Source organism: Erinaceus europaeus, chromosome 12, assembly GCF_950295315.1.
Source record: "Erinaceus europaeus chromosome 12, mEriEur2.1, whole genome shotgun sequence".
NCBI classification, from domain to species: domain Eukaryota; kingdom Metazoa; phylum Chordata; class Mammalia; order Eulipotyphla; family Erinaceidae; genus Erinaceus; species Erinaceus europaeus.
The window spans coordinates 9,521,786-9,540,458 of record NC_080173.1 but is presented as its reverse complement, the minus strand read 5'-3'; the positions used below and the strand labels follow the sequence as shown (position 1 = coordinate 9,540,458).

The following is an 18,673-nucleotide window of genomic DNA, read 5'->3' as shown; positions in this document are numbered from 1 at the left end:
CCCTAAGAAACAACTTCCTTCAGGTATATACCCCAAGGAATTTTTAGTTATTTATTTATTTGCTACCAGGGTTATCACTGGAGCTTGGTGCTTGCAGGGCTCCATCATCATTCTTAGCTGACATTCTTTTTTTCCTTGTTATTTTTGACAGAGGGCAATAGATTAAGAGAAGGGGAGAGAGACACACCTGAAGCTCTGCTCCATTGCTCCTGAAACTACCCTCCCCATGCACGTCCTTGCATTTGGTAATGTGTATTCTGTTGGATGACTTCCATCCAATGCTCCCGCCACCCAAAGGGTTCTTTTTTTTTTTTTTTTTGCCTCCAGGGTTATCGCTGGGGCTCAGTGCCTGTACTATGTATCCACTGCTCCTGGTGGCCATCTTTTCTCCATTGTTGTTGCTTGCTGCTGCTGCTGTTGTTGGATAGGACAGAGAGAAATCAAGAGAGGAGAGGAAGACAGGAAGAGGAGAGAAACATAGACTCCTGCAGACCTGCTTCACCTCTAGCAAAGCTTTCCCCCTGCAGATGGGGAACTGGGGGGCTTGAACGGGTCTTTACACTTCACACTATCTGCCTTTCTTCTGGTGTGCTACTGCCTGGCCCCCCCAAAGGTATTTTGTATGGGAGAAAGAGACCAGAGTACCACTCCATGGTTTTCTGTTTGTTTTTCTCTCTCTTGTTCTTATGCAATTCTAGGGATTGACTGTAGGGTCTCATACATTCAAAACATGCCCTGTACTGCTGAGTTACCTCTCTAAACACCCCCCAGTAGAGATTTTTAAAAGGAGAATTTGTAATAATAATAATAATAAATGTAAAGTGAACTAGCTCATAAAGTCCAAGGGGTGAGTACTGTACATGTCTCTTGAAGGTCAGACTACCTTTTAGGACTTTGACTACGATTGCTTCTTTGTCTGTCTGTCTGAGTGCTTCCTTGTCCCATTCTCACACTGCACACCGCAACTGCTCTTACGTCTCATGCCCCTCTAGGTTCAGAATCCATGCTGAGTCATCTTTCCCTTGACAAGTCAGTGAATGTTTACTCAATAGAGAGAAAATGAAGGACTGAAGGGCAAGATCAAAGGATACAAGACCTGATGGGAAGTTAGATCCTCTCCCCGCCTTGAGAGCTTGCTCCTGCTGTGGCTGCCACTTGCCCAGGTACTGGCATTCGTGTTTTCAACTGGCTTTCTCTCCCGCCCCTCTCTTTTTTTTGCTCAGACAAGAGCGAGAACGGAGAGGCATATCAGAGGAAGAAGACGTCGGTCCTTCCTGAGGGCCCGGCTGCCCCGGCGCCTTCTCAAGGGGCCTCTGCTCTACCGGGTGGCGGCAGCTGGCGGAGGATCTCGCTACTCATCCTGGCCATCACCATCCACAATATTCCAGGTGAGCTGAGCCCCATGTGCCTGATGGTAAAGCCATGTGGTCACTCAGTGACATGCTTGTGACGGGGGGACTCTCAAGGGACACAGGAGAGGGGGTGCACATCTTTCCTGGCTCTGTATTTGGGGTCGCTTGTTCTCCATAGATCATTGTGTGTTAAAAAGCTGTGTGGTGGCACACCTGGTTGAGCACACATATTACAATGCACAGGACCTGGGTTCAAGCCCCTGGTCCCCACCTGCAGGGGGAAAGTTTTGTAAGTGGTGAAGTAGGGCTGCAGGTGTCTCTCTGTCTCTCTCCTTCTCTAGCACCCCCTTCCCTCTTGATTTCTAGCTGTCTCTATCCAATAAATAAAGATTAAAAAAATTTAAGATATATAGATATAGTGAGAGAGAGAGAGAGAGTTCTCATTGTGGACAGGGGAGATAGCATAATGGTTATGCAAAACAGACTCTCTTGTCTGAGGCCCCAAGGTCTCAGATTCAGTCCCCCATACATACACCATCACCATCAGCCAGAGCTGAGCAGTGCTCTAGTAAAAAAAAAAAAAATCTCATTTCTTCAGATACCTTCACTCCTCTTTCTACCTGTGAGTTCCGTTCTTAACATGTTTGATATCAAGTTATTTGGAGCACAAATTCAGAACTGCTGGTCACTGGGGAGTAAACCTTTATAAAACTGGGATGTCTCTGATTCTTCTGAATGTTATTTTTTTTTAAGAATTTTGAATGTCATACAGGTTAACAGTGATTTGGATTACTGTTTGTTGTTTGTTTGTTTGTTTTTAGTGGCAAAGCATATTTCTAAAATAGCCTTACTGATCTTTTCCTTTTTAACGTCTTGGAGTAATCTATTTTGTGTCTTTGGATTTCCTTTGAGAAAAAAAAATGGTGTTTTCTCCCCATGAAAAGTTTCATTTAATTAGAAAACACATGTTTCAAAAAGAATAAAGACATTGTCAAGAAAAAGGAGAAGAAATTGACTGACTGTAAGAAACTTCTTGGAGCCCAAGAGATGGCATAATGGGTAGAGTGTTGGACCCTCAAACATGAGGTCCTGAGTTTAATTCCCAACATCCCAGTGATGTTCTATCTCTTCTCTTTCTCATAAACAAACAGGTCTTTTAGGTAGGGGAGACAGCATAATAGTTATGCAAAAAGATTTTTATGTTTGATGTTCCAACATCCCAGGTTCAATCCCCTGTACCACTGCTAGCCAGAGGTGAACAGAGCTCTGGTTAAAAAAAAAAAAAGGCATGGGGGAGGGGAGAAACACCTTGGGTTCTATCTGCTGTTTACTAGCTAGTTTATCCTGACAAGTTGCTTGAGCTCTCTGAACCTTAGCTTTTCCCATCAGCACTTAAGCCATAAGAGGTTTTGAGAAAACAGTAGCTGTGATTAGTGTTAATTAAGGGCCTATGCTCTCATCTAGCTGTGGCATCCAGGGTCTCAGCATTCAGATCCCTCTCTCATTGCATGGAAACTCCAGTGTGAGTGATGACATTGGTCTGAGTGCACCCCTGGGGCTGCATTAACTCAGTCCTTGTAGACCTCGCAGGGTTCACCTGTTGCCCTAAGTATGTGCTCTCTTTATGGTCCTGTAATGATGTCCTGTTACCTCCGGGTTTAGTACTGTCTGAATGAAGGCCTTAACCAAACCTAGTTTATTCCTTCATGGGTCATTTGAGCATCATTTTGCTTGCTCAGTGGAGACTCTGGGGAGGCTTATTTGTGAAGGATGGACATTTTCCTCTGTCATTTAGAGTCTAATGTTTTAAAAAAATCTGTCTCAAACTCTGTGCCTAATTACTGTTTAAACTTGGAACTTTCTGCAGATGGGAGGTACTTTCCTCTTCTTTTTTTCTAATATCTTTCTTTTTAAAAAATTTTTAATTATTTATTGGATAGAGACAGTCAGAAATCGAGAGGAGAGGGAGGGATAGAGAGGGTGAGAGACAGAGAGACACACCTGCAGCCCTGCTTCACCACTTGTGAAGCTTCCCCCCGCAGGTGAGAACTGGGGTCCGAACCTGGGGCCTTGTGCACTGTAACATGTGCGCTCAACCAGGTGCACCACCACCCGGCTTTTTTTTTTTTTTTCCTCCAGGGTTATCACTGGGGCTTGGTGCCTACACCACGAATCCACTGCTCCTGGAGGCTATTTTTCCCATTTTGTTGCCCTTGTTATAGTTGTTATTATTACTGTTGTCATAGCTGCTATTGTTGTTGGATAGAACAGAGAGAAGTGGAGGAAGGAGGGGAAGACAGAGGAGAGAAAGATAGATACCTGCAGGCCTGCTTCACTACTTGTGAAGCAACCCCCCCCCCCATCCCCAGGTAGGGAGCTGGGGGCTCTAACCGGGATCCTTACGCCAGCCCTTATGCTTCGTGCCATGCGCACTGAATCCATTGTGCTGCCGCCAGCCTCCCCCTCTTATTTCTATCCTGACTGTAGGAGCTTCTATCATGTAATCACAAAGCCTTTCACCCTAATTGCTCTCTAGCTGTTTTTCATTTCCCAATTGACTCCTTTGGGTTGTGAATAAACTCATGGAATTGGTTTTCAAAAGCTTTCTACTCTGTGGATCTGAGAGGAAGTCTTAGGTGGGACCCCAACATACAAAAATGGCAAAAATGAATTTCCCCTGGTGGCAGCTAGGTGTGGTCACACTCACTCTCCATATCTTAAAGACCACGGACTCTGTCAAGGTCAGTCTGAACACCCCACAGCCACTTTCACTTTGTGAATGTTCATTTATCATCAGCAGGGGAAGTGACTTACACTGGCCTTTCATTCACAATAATAATCATCTTCCTGATGTCCAAGAGCCCTTTCTTACCCAGCTGGAAAAGGGTAAAGATGGCTTGCATGGACTTAGAGCTTTACAAGATAACAGAACTGCTAGAAGTATCCATGGAAATTCTCTTCCCACCCCCAAGAACAAAAAATTGTTCTTAGATGAAGATCTGAGCGTCAGGGATAAGCTTCCCTGAACCATATCTCCCCTCCCGTCCATGTCCCCATATGCTCGCTGGTTTCCTGACTCATTTTGCTGGAAAGTCAGAGTACGCTCTCTTGGAGAAGATATTTTCACACCACATTTCAGACAAGTGGTTGAAATTAAACGTGTATAAAGAACACACACAACTCAACAAAAAGAACAGCCAATCAAAAAAGTGGGCAGAAGAATGTGAATAGACGGAATGCTTGTTGGTCTGCTTCTAAATTCTGCTTCTAAGACCCCTTCTGTTTCATTGGTTTAATCCCCCCTGCTTAACACTGTATTCTATTTACATGACCAGTGTTAACTAAGCACCGCCCTGCCTCCAGGGCATTGGTTTAATCCTCACTGTTTTGCACATTTTTTCCTTCTCCCCACCCCCTATCCTACGTACATCCTCTTCGGACCTGACAGTTCCACCTCAGGATATATATGGACAAGATTGTGATTAGAGATAGTTTAGACTGTACTGCGTTCCACATGAATAAAGACTGAACTGTGTACCACTCAGCCATGAGTCCCTGGTCGTCTCTCCCACCCGCGAAGCTAGCCTGGAAGGTTCTCTAAAGAAGAGATGCCCATGGCCCACAGACATGCAGAAATGCTCCAGTTCACTCCTCATCAGAGAAATGCAAATCAAAACCACACTGAGATTCCACCTCACACCTGTGAGGATGGGCTCCATCAATAAGACAAAAGAAGTGTTGGAGAGGATGTGGAGAGAGAGGAGCTCCACTGCACTGCTGGTGCAGCCATTGTGAAGAACAGTATGGAGAACCCTTAAACAGATACAAATGGAAATACCTTATGTTCCAGCAATTCCACTCCAGGGCATACACTCAAAATATATAATAAAAATTCGAAGGGATCTATGCACCCCCATGTTCAGAGCAGCTTTATTCACAACAGCAAAAACCTGGAAACAACCGAAATGCCCTTTGACAGATGACTGGATAAAAAAGTTATGGGACGGGGATAAGGCGGTAGGTAGCACAGCAGGTTAAGCGCACGTGGCGCAAAGCGCAAGGACCGGCAGGCATCAAGGATCCCAGTTCAAGCCCCTGTCTTCTCCACCTGCAGAGGAATCCCTTCACAGGCGGTGAAGCAGGTCTGCAGGTGTCTATCTTTATCTCCCCCTGTCTGTCTTCCCCTCCTCTCTCCATTTCTTTCTGTCCTATCCGACAACGAACGACGTCGACAATAACAATAATGACCACATCAAGGCTACAGCAACAAGGGCAACAAAAGGGGGAAAGAAATGGCCTCCAGGAGCTGTGGATTCATGGTGCAGGCACTGAGCCCCAGCAATAACCCTGGAGGCAAAAAAAAAAAAAAGTTATGGGACATAGGCTCAATGGAGATAACCATTAAACCAATCTCATTATCATTAAATTAATTATCATTACATCAATTATTATCATTAAATAACTTAATTAAATCAACCTCAGCAATAAAAAAGATGATGTTATGCCCTTTGGGATAAAGTGAGTGAAATTGGAGATGACAACTTTAGTGAAGCAAGTTAAGGAGGTGAAGAACATCTCCAGAATGGTTTCACTCCTATGCGGAATACAGACAATGGAACATACAAATGTGAAAAAAAAAAGAAAGTCAACCTATATTTAAGACTGGGAGAACTATAGTGGTTATCTGTGGAGGTGGGGATGGGGACATAGACCTCTGGTGACAGGAGTGTGAGAATTATTTTTCTAAAAATAAAAGGAAAAAAAGAAGAAGAAAGAAAAGTTTAGCAGGGTAGAGGTGGCAGTGGGTGCACAGAAAGGAATTAGAATTTTAAACAGAGTGGTCAAAGTGGGGTTCTTTGCATCTGAGTCAGCGCTGTGGGTCTGGGGGTGGGGTGGCAGTGGCTGAACTAGGTAGAGAGACCAGTCTGTGCTTGGGCCTGAGCCTGGAGCCTGCTAGTGCCACCAAGGAGTGGCCAGGAGTCCAGGGTGGCTGGAGCAGGATGAGTGGGAGCCATGGGGCTACCGACTGATGACAGAGAGGTCACCTTCACCACCTCCTGGAACTCACAAGCATCCTGTCAGTGGCTCTTAGTTTTCCTCCCGTGATAGGTGGGCCACGTTGGGATTTTGAACCGAGAAGCCTGAGATCCGAGTTGTGCTTGAACAGGGCCTCTCAGGACTGGGAGCAGGCACACCTGATTGAAAACTCATGTTACCAGGAGTCGGGTGGTAGCACAGTGGGTTGAGCGCACTTGGCGTGAAGCTCAAGGACCGGTGTAAGGATCCCGGTTCGAGCCCTCAGCTCCCCACTTGCAGAGGGGTCACCTCATAAGCGGTGAAGCTGATCTGCAGGTGTCTGTCTTTCTCTCCCCTCTCTGTCTTCCCTTCCTCTCTCCACTTTTCTCTGTCCTATCCAACAATGACAACATCAGTGGCAACAATAACAATAACGACAACAACAAGGGCAACAAACAGTGGGGGAAAATATGGCCTCCAGGGGCAGTGGATTCATGGTGCAGGCACCGAGCCCCAGCAATAATAAGGGCCCAGGTTCAGGCCCCCAGTCCCTGCCTGCAGGGAGGAAGCTTTGTAAGTGGTGAAGCAGTAATGCAGGTGTCTATCTTTTCTTTCCTCTCTTCTCTCCCCCTCTCTGTATCCCCTTTCTCTCTAGATTTCTGTCTCTGTCTGATAAATAAATAAATATATTAGAAAGTTCTTTATTTAAAAAAAATAAATAAAATTTTCTCTCTAGCTGCTGGACTCTCAGACTGGGCCGGGGAGGGGGGAAATGGGAGAATCAGGAAGATCTTCAAGGGGGCCGTGGCAGGACTCCAGGTTGAAGGTGATGGTGTCTGTAATCTCATGGAGTATAGAAGCATCCCCTCCTGGGTGTCATTGAAAGTGAGACCAGGGAGTCGGGCGGTAGCACAAATGCTATGGCTTAAATGCACATAGCAAAAAGCGCAAGGACTGGCGGAAGGATCCCAGTTTGAGCCCCCGGCTCCCCACCTGCAGGGGAGTCGCTTCACAGGCGGTGAAGCAGGTCTGCAGGTGTCTGTCTTTCTCTCCCCCTCTCTGTCTTCCTCTCCTCTCTCCATTTCTCTCTGTCCTATCCAACAACGACGACATCAATAACAACAACAATAATAACTACAACAGTAAAACAACAAGGGCAACAAAAGGGAGTAAATAAATAAATAAATAAATAAATATTAAAAAGAGAGAGAGAGAGGCCAGTGAGTTCCGATGGGTCAGATACACGCTGTGTGTGTGTGTGTGTGTGTGTGTGTGTGTGTGTACGAGAGAGGAATCTGGAGGAAGCTGTGCGACTGACCAGCCACAGGGAGGGAGTTGACTTCTGAGCGGGGAGGGACCGCACGGTAACTGGGGCCAGCATCAGACTGGGACATGAAGAACCCAGTTCAGTGAGACTGTGTGAGGTTTGATGGCCGGCTGATGTTCAGGTGGAAATAGGAACTTGGCAGTTGGGTGGGCAAGTTGGAGATGGAAGTCTGAACTGAAGGGAAACATCTGTGAACCCCCAGCTCCTAAGTGGTTTTTTTTTTTTTGGCTACTATTTCATTTCATTTCATTTCATTTCATTTCATTTCATTTCATTTCATTTCATTTCATTTCATTTTCGCAAGCTCCTGTCTTAATACCCTGTATACCACATCTAATGAACAAAACCTTCTGGCTATTGTCTTTCACTTCCTTACTTATTTCACAGTCACCTCCAGTTCTGTTTTTTGTCTCAGGACACAAAAGTGGTCATTAAAAACAAACAACTATACAGCAGTATCCCATTGAATGTATGTCCCATAACTTCTGTATCCAGTCTTCCTTTGCAGGACATGCACGCTGGTTTTGAGACTCTGTGAGGACCGTGGTGGTTATCGTTAGGTGGGGGTAGGGGGCGGACACAGAGCTTTGATGATGTGTGTAGTGTAGAGACATTCTAGAATCTTGTAAGCTGTTATTAAATCACTAATTAAAATTATATTGAATGAAGAACTGATGTAGAAGACAGGAAGTACATGTAGCTCTCTCTACAATTTTTCAAGCAATATTTAACTTTTAAAAAAACTTTTGTTAATATTAATTATTTAATTTATTTTTACCAGAGCAACTGCTCAGCTCTGGCTGATGGTGGTGGTGGAGGGTGGGGGTGGGGATTGAACCTGGGACTTTGAAGCCTCAGGCATGAGAGTCTCTTTGCATAAGCATTATGCTATCTGCTCTGGCCCTCAGTCAGTATTTAAAATAAAGTTACTGAAAGAAACCAACAAGAGTCTAAATGCTAACAGAGGTCCCCACCCTTATTCCTTGCTCCCACCCATGCCCACCCACTCCTACCCCCAGCCTCCCTGCACCTTCCTAGAACTTCCTGGTTCTTACTCCCATCTGCAGAGAAGTGAGCTCCCTCTCAGTTCCTGCTGGCAGCCTCTGAACCTTTGATGAAAACATGTCTAGAGCCTCCCTGTTGCCAGGTCATCTCTGAAAAGTTCTCTCTCCTTCAACGTTAACCTTTATGGCTTATTAAAAATTTAAGTCGTGTTTTGACATTCTCTGAGACTCTGGACTCTGAGACAGATTTCTCAGTCACTAAATGGATAATCGATTTTCTTTTTGAAAACTTTTTTTCTTTGCTGCTTCAGTTGTCTATGTACTGGGAATAATATATTAAAAAGAGAAGAGAGGGGAGTCAGGCAGTAGGGCAGCAGGTTGAGTTTATGTGGTGCAAAGTGCAAGCAAGGACCATTGGAAGGATTCTGGTTCCAGCCCCCGGCTCCCCATCTGCAGGGGGGGTCGCTTCGAAAGCAGTGAAACAGGTCTGCAGGTGTCTATCTTTCTCTCCCCCTCTCTGTCTTCCCCTCCTCTCTCCATTTCTCTCTGTCCTATCCAACAATGACGACAACAATAATAATCAAATGATAAAGCAACAAGGGCAACAAAAGGGAATAACTAAATTTTTAAAAATAGAGAAGAAGAGGGGGTCGGGCAGTAGCGCAGCGGGTTAAGTGCAGGTGGCGCAAAGCGCAAGGACCGGCATAAGGATCCCAGTTCGAGCCCCCAGCTCCCCACCTGCAGGGGAGTCGCTTCACAGTGAAGCAGTTCTGCAGGTGTCTGTCTTTCTCTCCCCCTCTCTGTCTTCCCCTCCTCTCTCCATTTCTTTCTGTCCTATCCAACAACCAACAACATCAACATCAAGCAGTAATAACCACAACAAGGCTACAAGAACAAGGGCAACAAAAGGGGGAGAAATGGCCTCCAGGAGCAGTGGATTCATGGTGCAGGCACTGAGCCTCAGCAATAAACCTGGAGGCAAAAAAAAAAAAAAGGACAACGACGATGAGAGGAGGAGGAGGAGGAGAAAGAGAGAGAGTAAGGAAGGAAGGAGTTCATTTTAATAGGAAAGGATAATAGACAGCTTGGTACTGATTGTCCTATCTCCAAGAGGTCTCTTTTTATTATTTCTTCTAACTTTTTAATCACCTTATTGGGTGTTAGTGTTGGCAGTACAGTTGACACATGGGTATTGTTTCTCATTTCCCTGTGATAGATGTCTTTAAAACAGTCTTACCAACTCAAGCCATTTTCCACCACTGTGCACCCAACACCCTGCCCACCCCCCCTTCTCCAGAGTCCTTTGCTTTAGTTCAATACACCACACCTGCTGCATGTTTCACTCTGCGTTCCCCATTTCTGTCCTTGTTTCTTAAGTTCCACCTGTCAGTGAGAGTCACCTGACATTTATTCGTTCTCTCTTTCTGGCTTATCTCACTTAAGATGACCCCTTCAAGTCCCAGCCATGATGAACGTCATCATTTTAAACATCTGAGTAGTATTCCATTGCTGTAACATAGATGTAACACCACTTTCTCAGCCACTCATCTGTGTTTGGGCATCTGGGTTGCTTCCAAGTTTGGCCGTTCCAAGTTGTGCTGCAGTGAAGCTAAGTGTAGAAGTGAGGACACTTGTGCACACAGGTTGATAGTTAAGAGTCAAAGGCAAGGACAGAGCAGTCCTTAAGGTCTTTTTTTTTTTTTAATTTTTTTAGTTAATTTTTTATTGGGGGATTAATGTTTTTCAGTCAACAGGAAAATACAGTAGTTTGTACACACATAACATTTCTCAGTTTTCCACATAACAATACAACTCCCACAAGGCCCTCTGCCATCACGTCCCAGGACCTGAAACCTCTTCTCCCACCCCAGAGTCTTTTACTTTGGTGCAACACACCAGAGTCCTTAAGTTTTTGTGGTCAGAGTTCTCCTTCACTGGTAGGAGCCATGGAATGGAACCTGCTTATAAGAACAGGAGCCACATTCGATAGTTACACTGCAGGTAGTTGTCGGTGTCTGCAGACCTCAGAAAGACTCCACTACCCCGTAGCAGGAAAGACGCCCTGCTTTTGAGGAGCAGATGCAAATGCTTCTGAAAGAAGTGATCAGGCCCAATGAAGACCAGTTCACCTGACTGGTAGGTGTGGGGGAAGCTTATAAACTCCAAAGGTGGAGAACTCATGTTCCTTCCTTGACTTCACCTAAGTTCATACAGGGAAGGGCCAGGGAGGGCAGTTCTCCAAGTCTTCTGGAAACGGGTCCACTGAGGAGATGAATAGGTTTTCTATGAAAGCAACCCCCGCCTGGAGCCTTCTGAGCACGATGCCTCTCCAAGGGCTTTTTCGTGCACTGCCTTTCAGAATCAAGGGCTTGGAGCCATCCAAACATCCCTGGGTCTCGGAAAAACAAGCTTGCGTTCTGAGTCCAAGTGGGGTTAAAAATCAACTAGCAGTTGAGTTCCTACTAATCTCTTTTCATGAGTAGCTTACGGTCTCAACAGTGCGCTGCTGCTGCTTTGTGCGCCGGAACGCAACCCTGAGAGCTTGAAAGGATTCTAGAGGTCGTCACATTCAAATAGCACTCTGTACATTTAAGAGGGTGTGTATGTGTGTGTGTGTGTGTGTGTGTGTGTGTGTGTGTGTGTGATCACTACTGGTTTCTGCTAATGCTGACTCTGGATGACTGCAAAAAATATATATATATACAGGGGCCAGGCAGTGGCGCACCTGGTTAAGCACATCCATTATGGCACACAAGGACCCAGACTCAAGCCCCTGGTCCCCACCTGCAGAGGAGGAAGCTTCACAAGTGATGAAGGCTGCAGGTGTTTCTCTGTTTCTTTCTCTCCCTACCTCTCCTCTCTCCTCCCCTCTCATTTTCTCTCTGTCTCTATCCAATAAGAAGTAAATAAAAGGGGCCAGGTGGTGGCACACCTGGTTGAGCACACATGTGACAATGCACAAGGACCCAGGTTCGAGCCCCTAGTCCCCACCTGTAGGGGAAAGCTTTGTGAGTGGTGAAGCAGGGCTGCAGGTGTCTCTCTATCCTCCCCTTCCCTCTCGATTTCTGAAAGTCTCTATCCAATAAATAAATAAAGATAATAAAAATTTAAAAAGAAATACAAATAGTATATTCTTTTTTTCTTTTGTTGCCACTGGAGTTATTTCTGGGACTTGGTGCCAACACGACAAATGCATCACTCCCAGTGGCCGTTTACTAGATAAGACAGAAATTGAGCTAAGGGGAGGAGAGGGAGAGAGAGAGAGAGATAGATACCTGTAGCCCTGCTTCACCACTCATGAAACATCCCCCCTGCAAGTAGGGAGCAGGGGCTCGAACCACCCACGTCCTCAAGCAAGGTAATGTGTGTGCTCAACCAGGTGTGCCCATAGATAGTATATTTTTAGTCACATTTATTTAAAAATGCTAGTCATCCTGAAACCTCACTGTATTTGGTGTCTGCTTCTGATGTGAGAGTCACGGTTCTAAGTGGCACCTGTTGAAATGTGTCTGCTTTCCTGCTAGATGGAGATTCTTGCAAGAAGGCCCAAGACTGAATGAATGAATGATTGATTGATTGACTGACTGACTGTCATCAGGATTATTGCTGGGGCTCGGTGCCTGCACAAAGAGTTCACTGCCATTTTTTTCCTTTTTTTTTTTCTTCTTCCTCTTTTGATAGAGACAAGAGAAATAGAGAGGGAGTGGGGGGAGGGGGCCATGCAGTACTACTCCACCACTCGTGACGCTTCCTCCCTGCAGGTGGGGACTATGACATTTTCTTTATCCATGTTACAACGCAGACTGAAGCTTAATAGCCAAGCACCTGAAATGATTGGTGACTTGGGGTCCTAACCTCCCTTCTAGGTCAGCTGTCTCTGGCCCCTTAGCTATGTCACTCATCAAGGGAGCTGAGGACGAGTGCCTACCTTCTGTGGGTCTCAGTAATATGGTGAATAGGCTCTTCTCCCTGTTGTTTTGAAAGTATCGTCACCGTTAAAGTGGGTGCCAGGGAGCCAATACCTCCAGATCATCCACTGAACTGTATCCATAGCTCCTTGGGAAGCGTCTGTATGAGTTAAGTGATGGTTCTCGACCTCTCAAGAGTCAAATTCTCTTCACCGGTTGTTGCCATGACTTTAAGAGACCCGGGGGTCGCTACTTGTGTCTTGACAACGGCACACCGGGGCGTTTTAATTATGAGGCTCCTCACTGACGGCTCCTAACAGACCAGATTTCAGCGCTGGAAATTAAATGCTTGGGGTTTTAATCAGAAATCATTTTGTCTCAGGAATAACCCCCCCCACACACACACACACACATTTATACATCAACACATTAATGTTGTTTGGTTCTCCCTGGAACTATGAAAACTATAGGATAATGGGTGGTTTTGATTTTATTGTGTGAGATCTGCAATTCAACTTTCCTTTATTTATTTATTTATTTTGAAAACTTTAGTGATTTAATAATGGTTGATAAAATTATATGGTTTCAGGGGAATATTAAAACGTTTTTTATTAGTGATTTAATAACGATAAACAAGATTGTAAGAGAACAGTTCCACACAGTTCCCAGCACCAGAGTTCTGTGTCCTATCCCCTCCATGGGAAGCTTCCCTATTCTTTATCCCTCTAGGAGTATAGACCAAAATTCTTTGTGGATTGCAGAAGATGGAAGGTCTGGCTTCTGTAATTGCTTCTCTGCTGGACATAAACATTGGCAGGTGGATCTGTACCCACAGCCTGTTTCTATCTTTCTCTAGGGGAATGATCTTACACCATATTCACCACCAGAGTTCTCTGCTTCCCATCCCTCCAGCCCCCAACAATAATGATAATGACCATAATTCTCAAAGTCTTAAAGCCTATTGGGTAATCTTTATTTTTTTTCTTTGGCAAGTTCATGTGATACAGCTCAACTTTCCTTCGTCAATATTGATGACTGCTGTGGACATTCTGGAAGAGGGGCCTGCATTACCTAAGTGTTCTCACACCTCACGCCCCTAACCATAAGGAAAAGCAGAGAGCGAACAGTTACTTTTTTGCAACTAAAGTCATCTTCTTGGGGTTGTCTGGATTGCCCAAACAGGTTGGCAACAGAACAAGGGATTGTATCCTCGATCGCTTTCTAGGCTTGCGGCAGCAAATCACAAACTTGGCAGCTGGACACATCTCATATTTATTCTCTCACAGTTCAGAGAGCAAAAGTCTTCCATCCGCCTCACCAGGCTAAAGTCGAAGTGTTGGCAGGCTTGTGCTCCCACCGGAAGCTCCAGGGAACCATCTGTCCCTTGTCTCTTTCAGCCTCTGGGGCTGTGACACGGCTGACCTGTGTTCATGCAGCTTGGACCTCTGTCTCTTTTCTCTTGGTTTCTCTGCCATGTCCATCTTCTCCTCCCCCTACCCCTGCAACGGTGGTCATGGTCAGGGCCAGTACAGACAGTCTGCATTAAAGCCTTCTTTCTTCTAAGAAGCAACAGGGTCCAGGGACTGTAGATGCCATCGGCCTGAGCATTCAGTTACATTAGTGTGTTGCAAGGGTCCATTTGGAGAGGAAACACTTAAACAAAAACTTTCTGGGACAAGAAATAAAAAGGAGAGGGTAGTGTCAGGCCATAGTGCAGCGGGTTAAGCACATGTGGCACGAAGCACAAGGACCAGCAGAAGGATCCTGGTTCGAGCCCCCGGCTCCCCACCTGCAGGCTGGGTCACTTCACAAATAGTGAAGCAGATCTGCAAGTGTCTATCTTTCTCTGTCTTCCCCCTCCTCTCTCGATTTCTCTCTGTCCTATCCAACAACAACAACAACAAGGGCAACAAAAAGGGGGGGGGGGAAGCCTCCAGGGAAAACACAGATGCCACTGTCTCTGGTTCATATCACTGTTTCCAGAACTACTGGAGGGGAATTCTCTGCAGAGAGTGACTGTGGCTCAGTTTATGACTAAACCAGCACCACTCAAAGCCACTTATGTAACTGGTGGTGATAAAAACCACTAAGGTGGCACACCTGGTTGAGTACACATACCACTGTGTGCAAAGACCCAGGTTCAAGCCCCTCCAGTTTCCACCTGCAAAGGGGGAGCTTCATGAGCAGTGAAGCAGGGCTGCAGATGTCTCTATCTCTCTGTCTCTGCCTCCCCTTCTCTCTCTATTTATCCCTGTCTCTACTACAGATAGATATTTTGCTTTTTAAGTAATTTTATTTATTATTGGATAGAGACAGAAAGTTAGAGGGGAGGGGGAGATAGTGAGGGAGAGACACAGAGACACCTGCAGTCCAGTTCACCTCTCGTGAAGCTTTCCCCCCTGCGTGTGGGGACCAGAGGCTTGAACCTGCATCCTTGTGCACTGTAATGTGTGAGCTTAACCAGGTGCGCCATTGCCTGGTCCCTATAGATAGATATTTTAAAAAATAAATAAACATAGGGCTGGGCAGTAGCACACCAGGTTAAACGCACGTAGTATGAAATGCAAGGATCCTGGTTCGAGCCCCCGGCTCCCCACCTGCAGGGGAGTCGCTTCGCAGGCGGTGAAGCAGGTCTGCAGGTGTCTGTCTTTCTCTCCCCCTCTCTGTCTTCCCCTCCTCTCTCCATTTCTCTCTGTCCTATCCAAGGACCACATCATTGGAGAAAAGATGGCCTCCAGGAGCAGTGAATTCGTAGTGCAGGCACCAAGCCCTGTCGATAACCCTGGAGGCAATAAAGAAACAAACACAACTGCTAACGCCACACATTACACGCTGTCACTTCCTGGGGTCTTTCGGAGTTCAGGGTGTATGATTCAGAGATCTGCCTGCATTCTTTCTGTTTTAGAAAGTGTAGCCCAGAGAGGTTAGAACCCAAGCTCAAGGTCACCCAAGCAGTTACAAGGAGAGCTTATTTCTCCTTCCATCTCACTCGGCTGCGTCCAGCCTACCTCTTGCTCAGAAGAGCTGCTTTCCTTTTCTTCTGCAAAGTTGTTTAGAGACAGCAGCAGAGAAGTTCAGGAAATGCTTCTCACTTCTCGAAGCTTGCCACATTAAATGTTAACGTCTGCAGCACCCCACCGACGTGCCGCTGTGATTAGCACGCCAGATGCCTCGGGCTCAGTTCAGCCAGGAGATTTGCATGAGGGAAACCTGGATCGGAAGCCTGGTGCACGGTGGGCAAGCTTTGCACATACGTGTGGAATAAACATGCATGTGGCCCCCAAACCCAACTCCAACAAGTGAGGACAAGCCAGAACCACGTGGATGATCCTCTGTATTCACACCCCAGAAGCCGGTGTGAGGGATGGGATGAACAGGGTTCAGGATCGGTGAACTTGGGTCCCCAGCCTCCAGTTGCTTTGTTATCAATAGATGGGCAGTGATCTTGGCTGAGATGTTGAGAGCCACCATCTTCCCTTTCGTCTCTCGAACGTGGTTTTGCTATTGAGTGATGTCAATGCCCACTCACTGCGGTGTCTACTGGAAGCTCGTACCAAGTTCCTAGAACAAAGTAGTATTGCAAAATGTGAATTCACTCTTCCTTCCCCTCCTCTGCCTCCTCCTGCTTCTCCTCCTCCCGTCCCTCTTCCTCCTCTTCCCCTCTACCCATTTCCCTTCCTATTTCTGGCTTCATTTGACTGTGAGCCTCAAAGATTATTTGTTTCCAGTCTTTGTGGTCCGGAATGGGAGTCTCAAATCACTTCAGTTTTCATTCTTCAACAGGTTACATTTGAAGATGCTTCAAATTTACCCCAGGAGTTTGAAAACACTGTAATAGTCTCCTTTAATTATCGGTGTCTCTGTGGGAAGCCTGACATTATAATTAGCACCGGCTCCTGTCTGGGATGACATTTTGCTCAGCAGATCACGTTCCTGGGTGTGCACTGTGGCTGAAGCTGGGAGCACACTCCTGAATTGTGGTGTGTGTGGGGGTGTCCTGAGCATGAGAACATTGCAGCTGCCCAGGGTGGTGATGTCTCAGCTCTGGGATTCCACAGAAAGGGGACAGGGCAGCTTTGAGACTCACTATCAGGCAGGACCCCGTATCTCTCAGCCTTCAGAACAAGGCCAGTACGAGCAACCAGGTTACAATCTGCTGGACTCTGCCCTCCTTCCTACCTCGTCTAAATCCAAGAACAAATTCAAGGAAGAGGATCTGAACACTGCTTTTTTTTTTTTCTTTTTTCTTATACCGGTGCCTTATAGTTGCTCACTTGCACTACTCGTGGTGGAATTTTTTTTTCCTTTAATGTCAGATAGAGTGAGACAGAGGAGGAAAGAGAGGAGGAAGACGGCACCCCATAGCACTGCTCCACCAATCATGGAGCTTCCCCAGGGGTCACATGGGGCACCCTTGTGGTGCTGGGTATGAAACCCAGGTCCTTGAGTGTAGTGAATGCCAGCTTTACTGGGTGAGCTCTCTCCCAGCTTGCATTATGACTCAGAAGTTTCCAGTCATTTTTCTTGTTTTATTTTTTTATTATCTTTATCTATTGGATAGAGACAGCCAGAATGGAGAGGGGAGGGGGAGAAAGAGGGAGGGAAAGACAGAGAGACACCTGCAGCCCTACCTCATCACTGCTTGCAAAGCTTTCCCCCCTGCAAGTGGGGACTGGAGGCTTGAACTCTGGTCCTTGCACATTGTAACATGTGTGCTCAACCAGGTGCGTCACCACCCAACCCCTAGAACTTTTTCGCTGCCTTTCTGCTATGGCAAGAGAGGTATGTATTGGCTAGGACCTGTTTTAGCAAGACCTTTCAGACCTTCACTGTCTAGTAGGATCCTTGAGAGCATGTGGGGAAACATAGGCTTTCAAATCAGAATGACTGGTGTTAGATCCTGAGCCCCCCAAATCTTCTGTTGGCCATTAATCAGAATCAAACAAAATGTAGGCTTTACCTCCTAGTCCTACTTGGTCACATGTCAAATACTCAAGAGTTTGTGGAGACCGACCATATTGACCTTGCAGATGTAGACCCGCAATCCCAGGACATTTCACTGGGTGGCGCTGTGCTAACTTCACAATAGATTGAGAATCTGCCCAAGCCTGCCTTGGCAGGGGTCTTATCTAGGGAACACCATCTCAAGGGGTTGTTCCCATCTGTGGGATGTGCCAGAGTGAGTGTGAATAGAATAATTCCAGCACCACAGTTTACAAATTATCTGTATATTAAGGAGAGCAGGGGGGCGGGGACCACACTGGGTTAAGCACACAGGTACTAAGCGCAAGGACCCGCACAGGGCTTCCAGTTCACGTGCCCTGGGCTCCCCTCCTGCAGGGGGGACACTTCACAAGCGGTGAAGCAGGTCTGCAGGTGTCTCTCTTTCTCTCTCCCTCTCTCTCTCCTCCTCCCCTCTCGATTTCTTTCTGTCCTAGCTAAAAAAAAATTGAAAATAATGTCCAGAGGAGCAGTGGATTCATAGTTCAGATTCAATTCCCCCACACCACCATAAGCCAGAGCTGAGCAATATTCTCGTCTTTCTCTCTGCATCTCTGTATGTGTGTCACTAAAGTAAGACAAAATATATTTTAAAAAACAAACTCTAAACGGGGCCAGGCGGTGGCGCACCTGGTTAAGCGCTCACATTACAGTGCGCAAGGTCCTAGGTTCAAGCCCCTGTTCCCCACCTGCAGGGGGAAAGCTTCATGAGTGCTGAAGCAGGGCTGCAGGTGTCTCTCTGTCTCTCTCCCTCTCTATCTCCCCTCCCCTCTCAATTTCTCTCTGTCTCTATCCGATAATAAATAAATGTGTAAATAAAAAAAAATTAAAGAGAGCACGGGCACCATTGCTCTTTTCTCTCTGGTTCGACTGTGGTTTCTCGTGTCTTGAGTGAGATCACAAGGGATGGGGATACACTCGTGCAGGGTGAGGGGAATTATGATCACCATGTATCATCAATGTCGCCTACATCATTAGATGTCACCCGACGTCATCTACATCCAGTGTCACTTTATGGGGAAATGGCAAGAGCTCTTCCAAGGACGTCCCTCTCTCCTCTCCTCT

General features: G+C 46.3%; 1 protein-coding gene across 11 annotated transcripts in view; it reads left to right on the top strand.

Annotated features, from left to right (window-relative positions):
• The window catches only part of SLC39A11 (solute carrier family 39 member 11), a 373,844-nt gene that overhangs the window by 200,410 nt on the left and 154,761 nt on the right, over positions 1-18,673 (top strand). For all 11 annotated transcript variants that reach the window (XM_060202664.1, XM_060202669.1, XM_060202667.1 and 8 more), the window contains one exon: positions 1,224-1,388. In XM_060202664.1, coding sequence (XP_060058647.1) covers positions 1,224-1,388 — 165 coding nt within the window. The remainder of the gene's footprint in view (positions 1-1,223; positions 1,389-18,673) is intronic.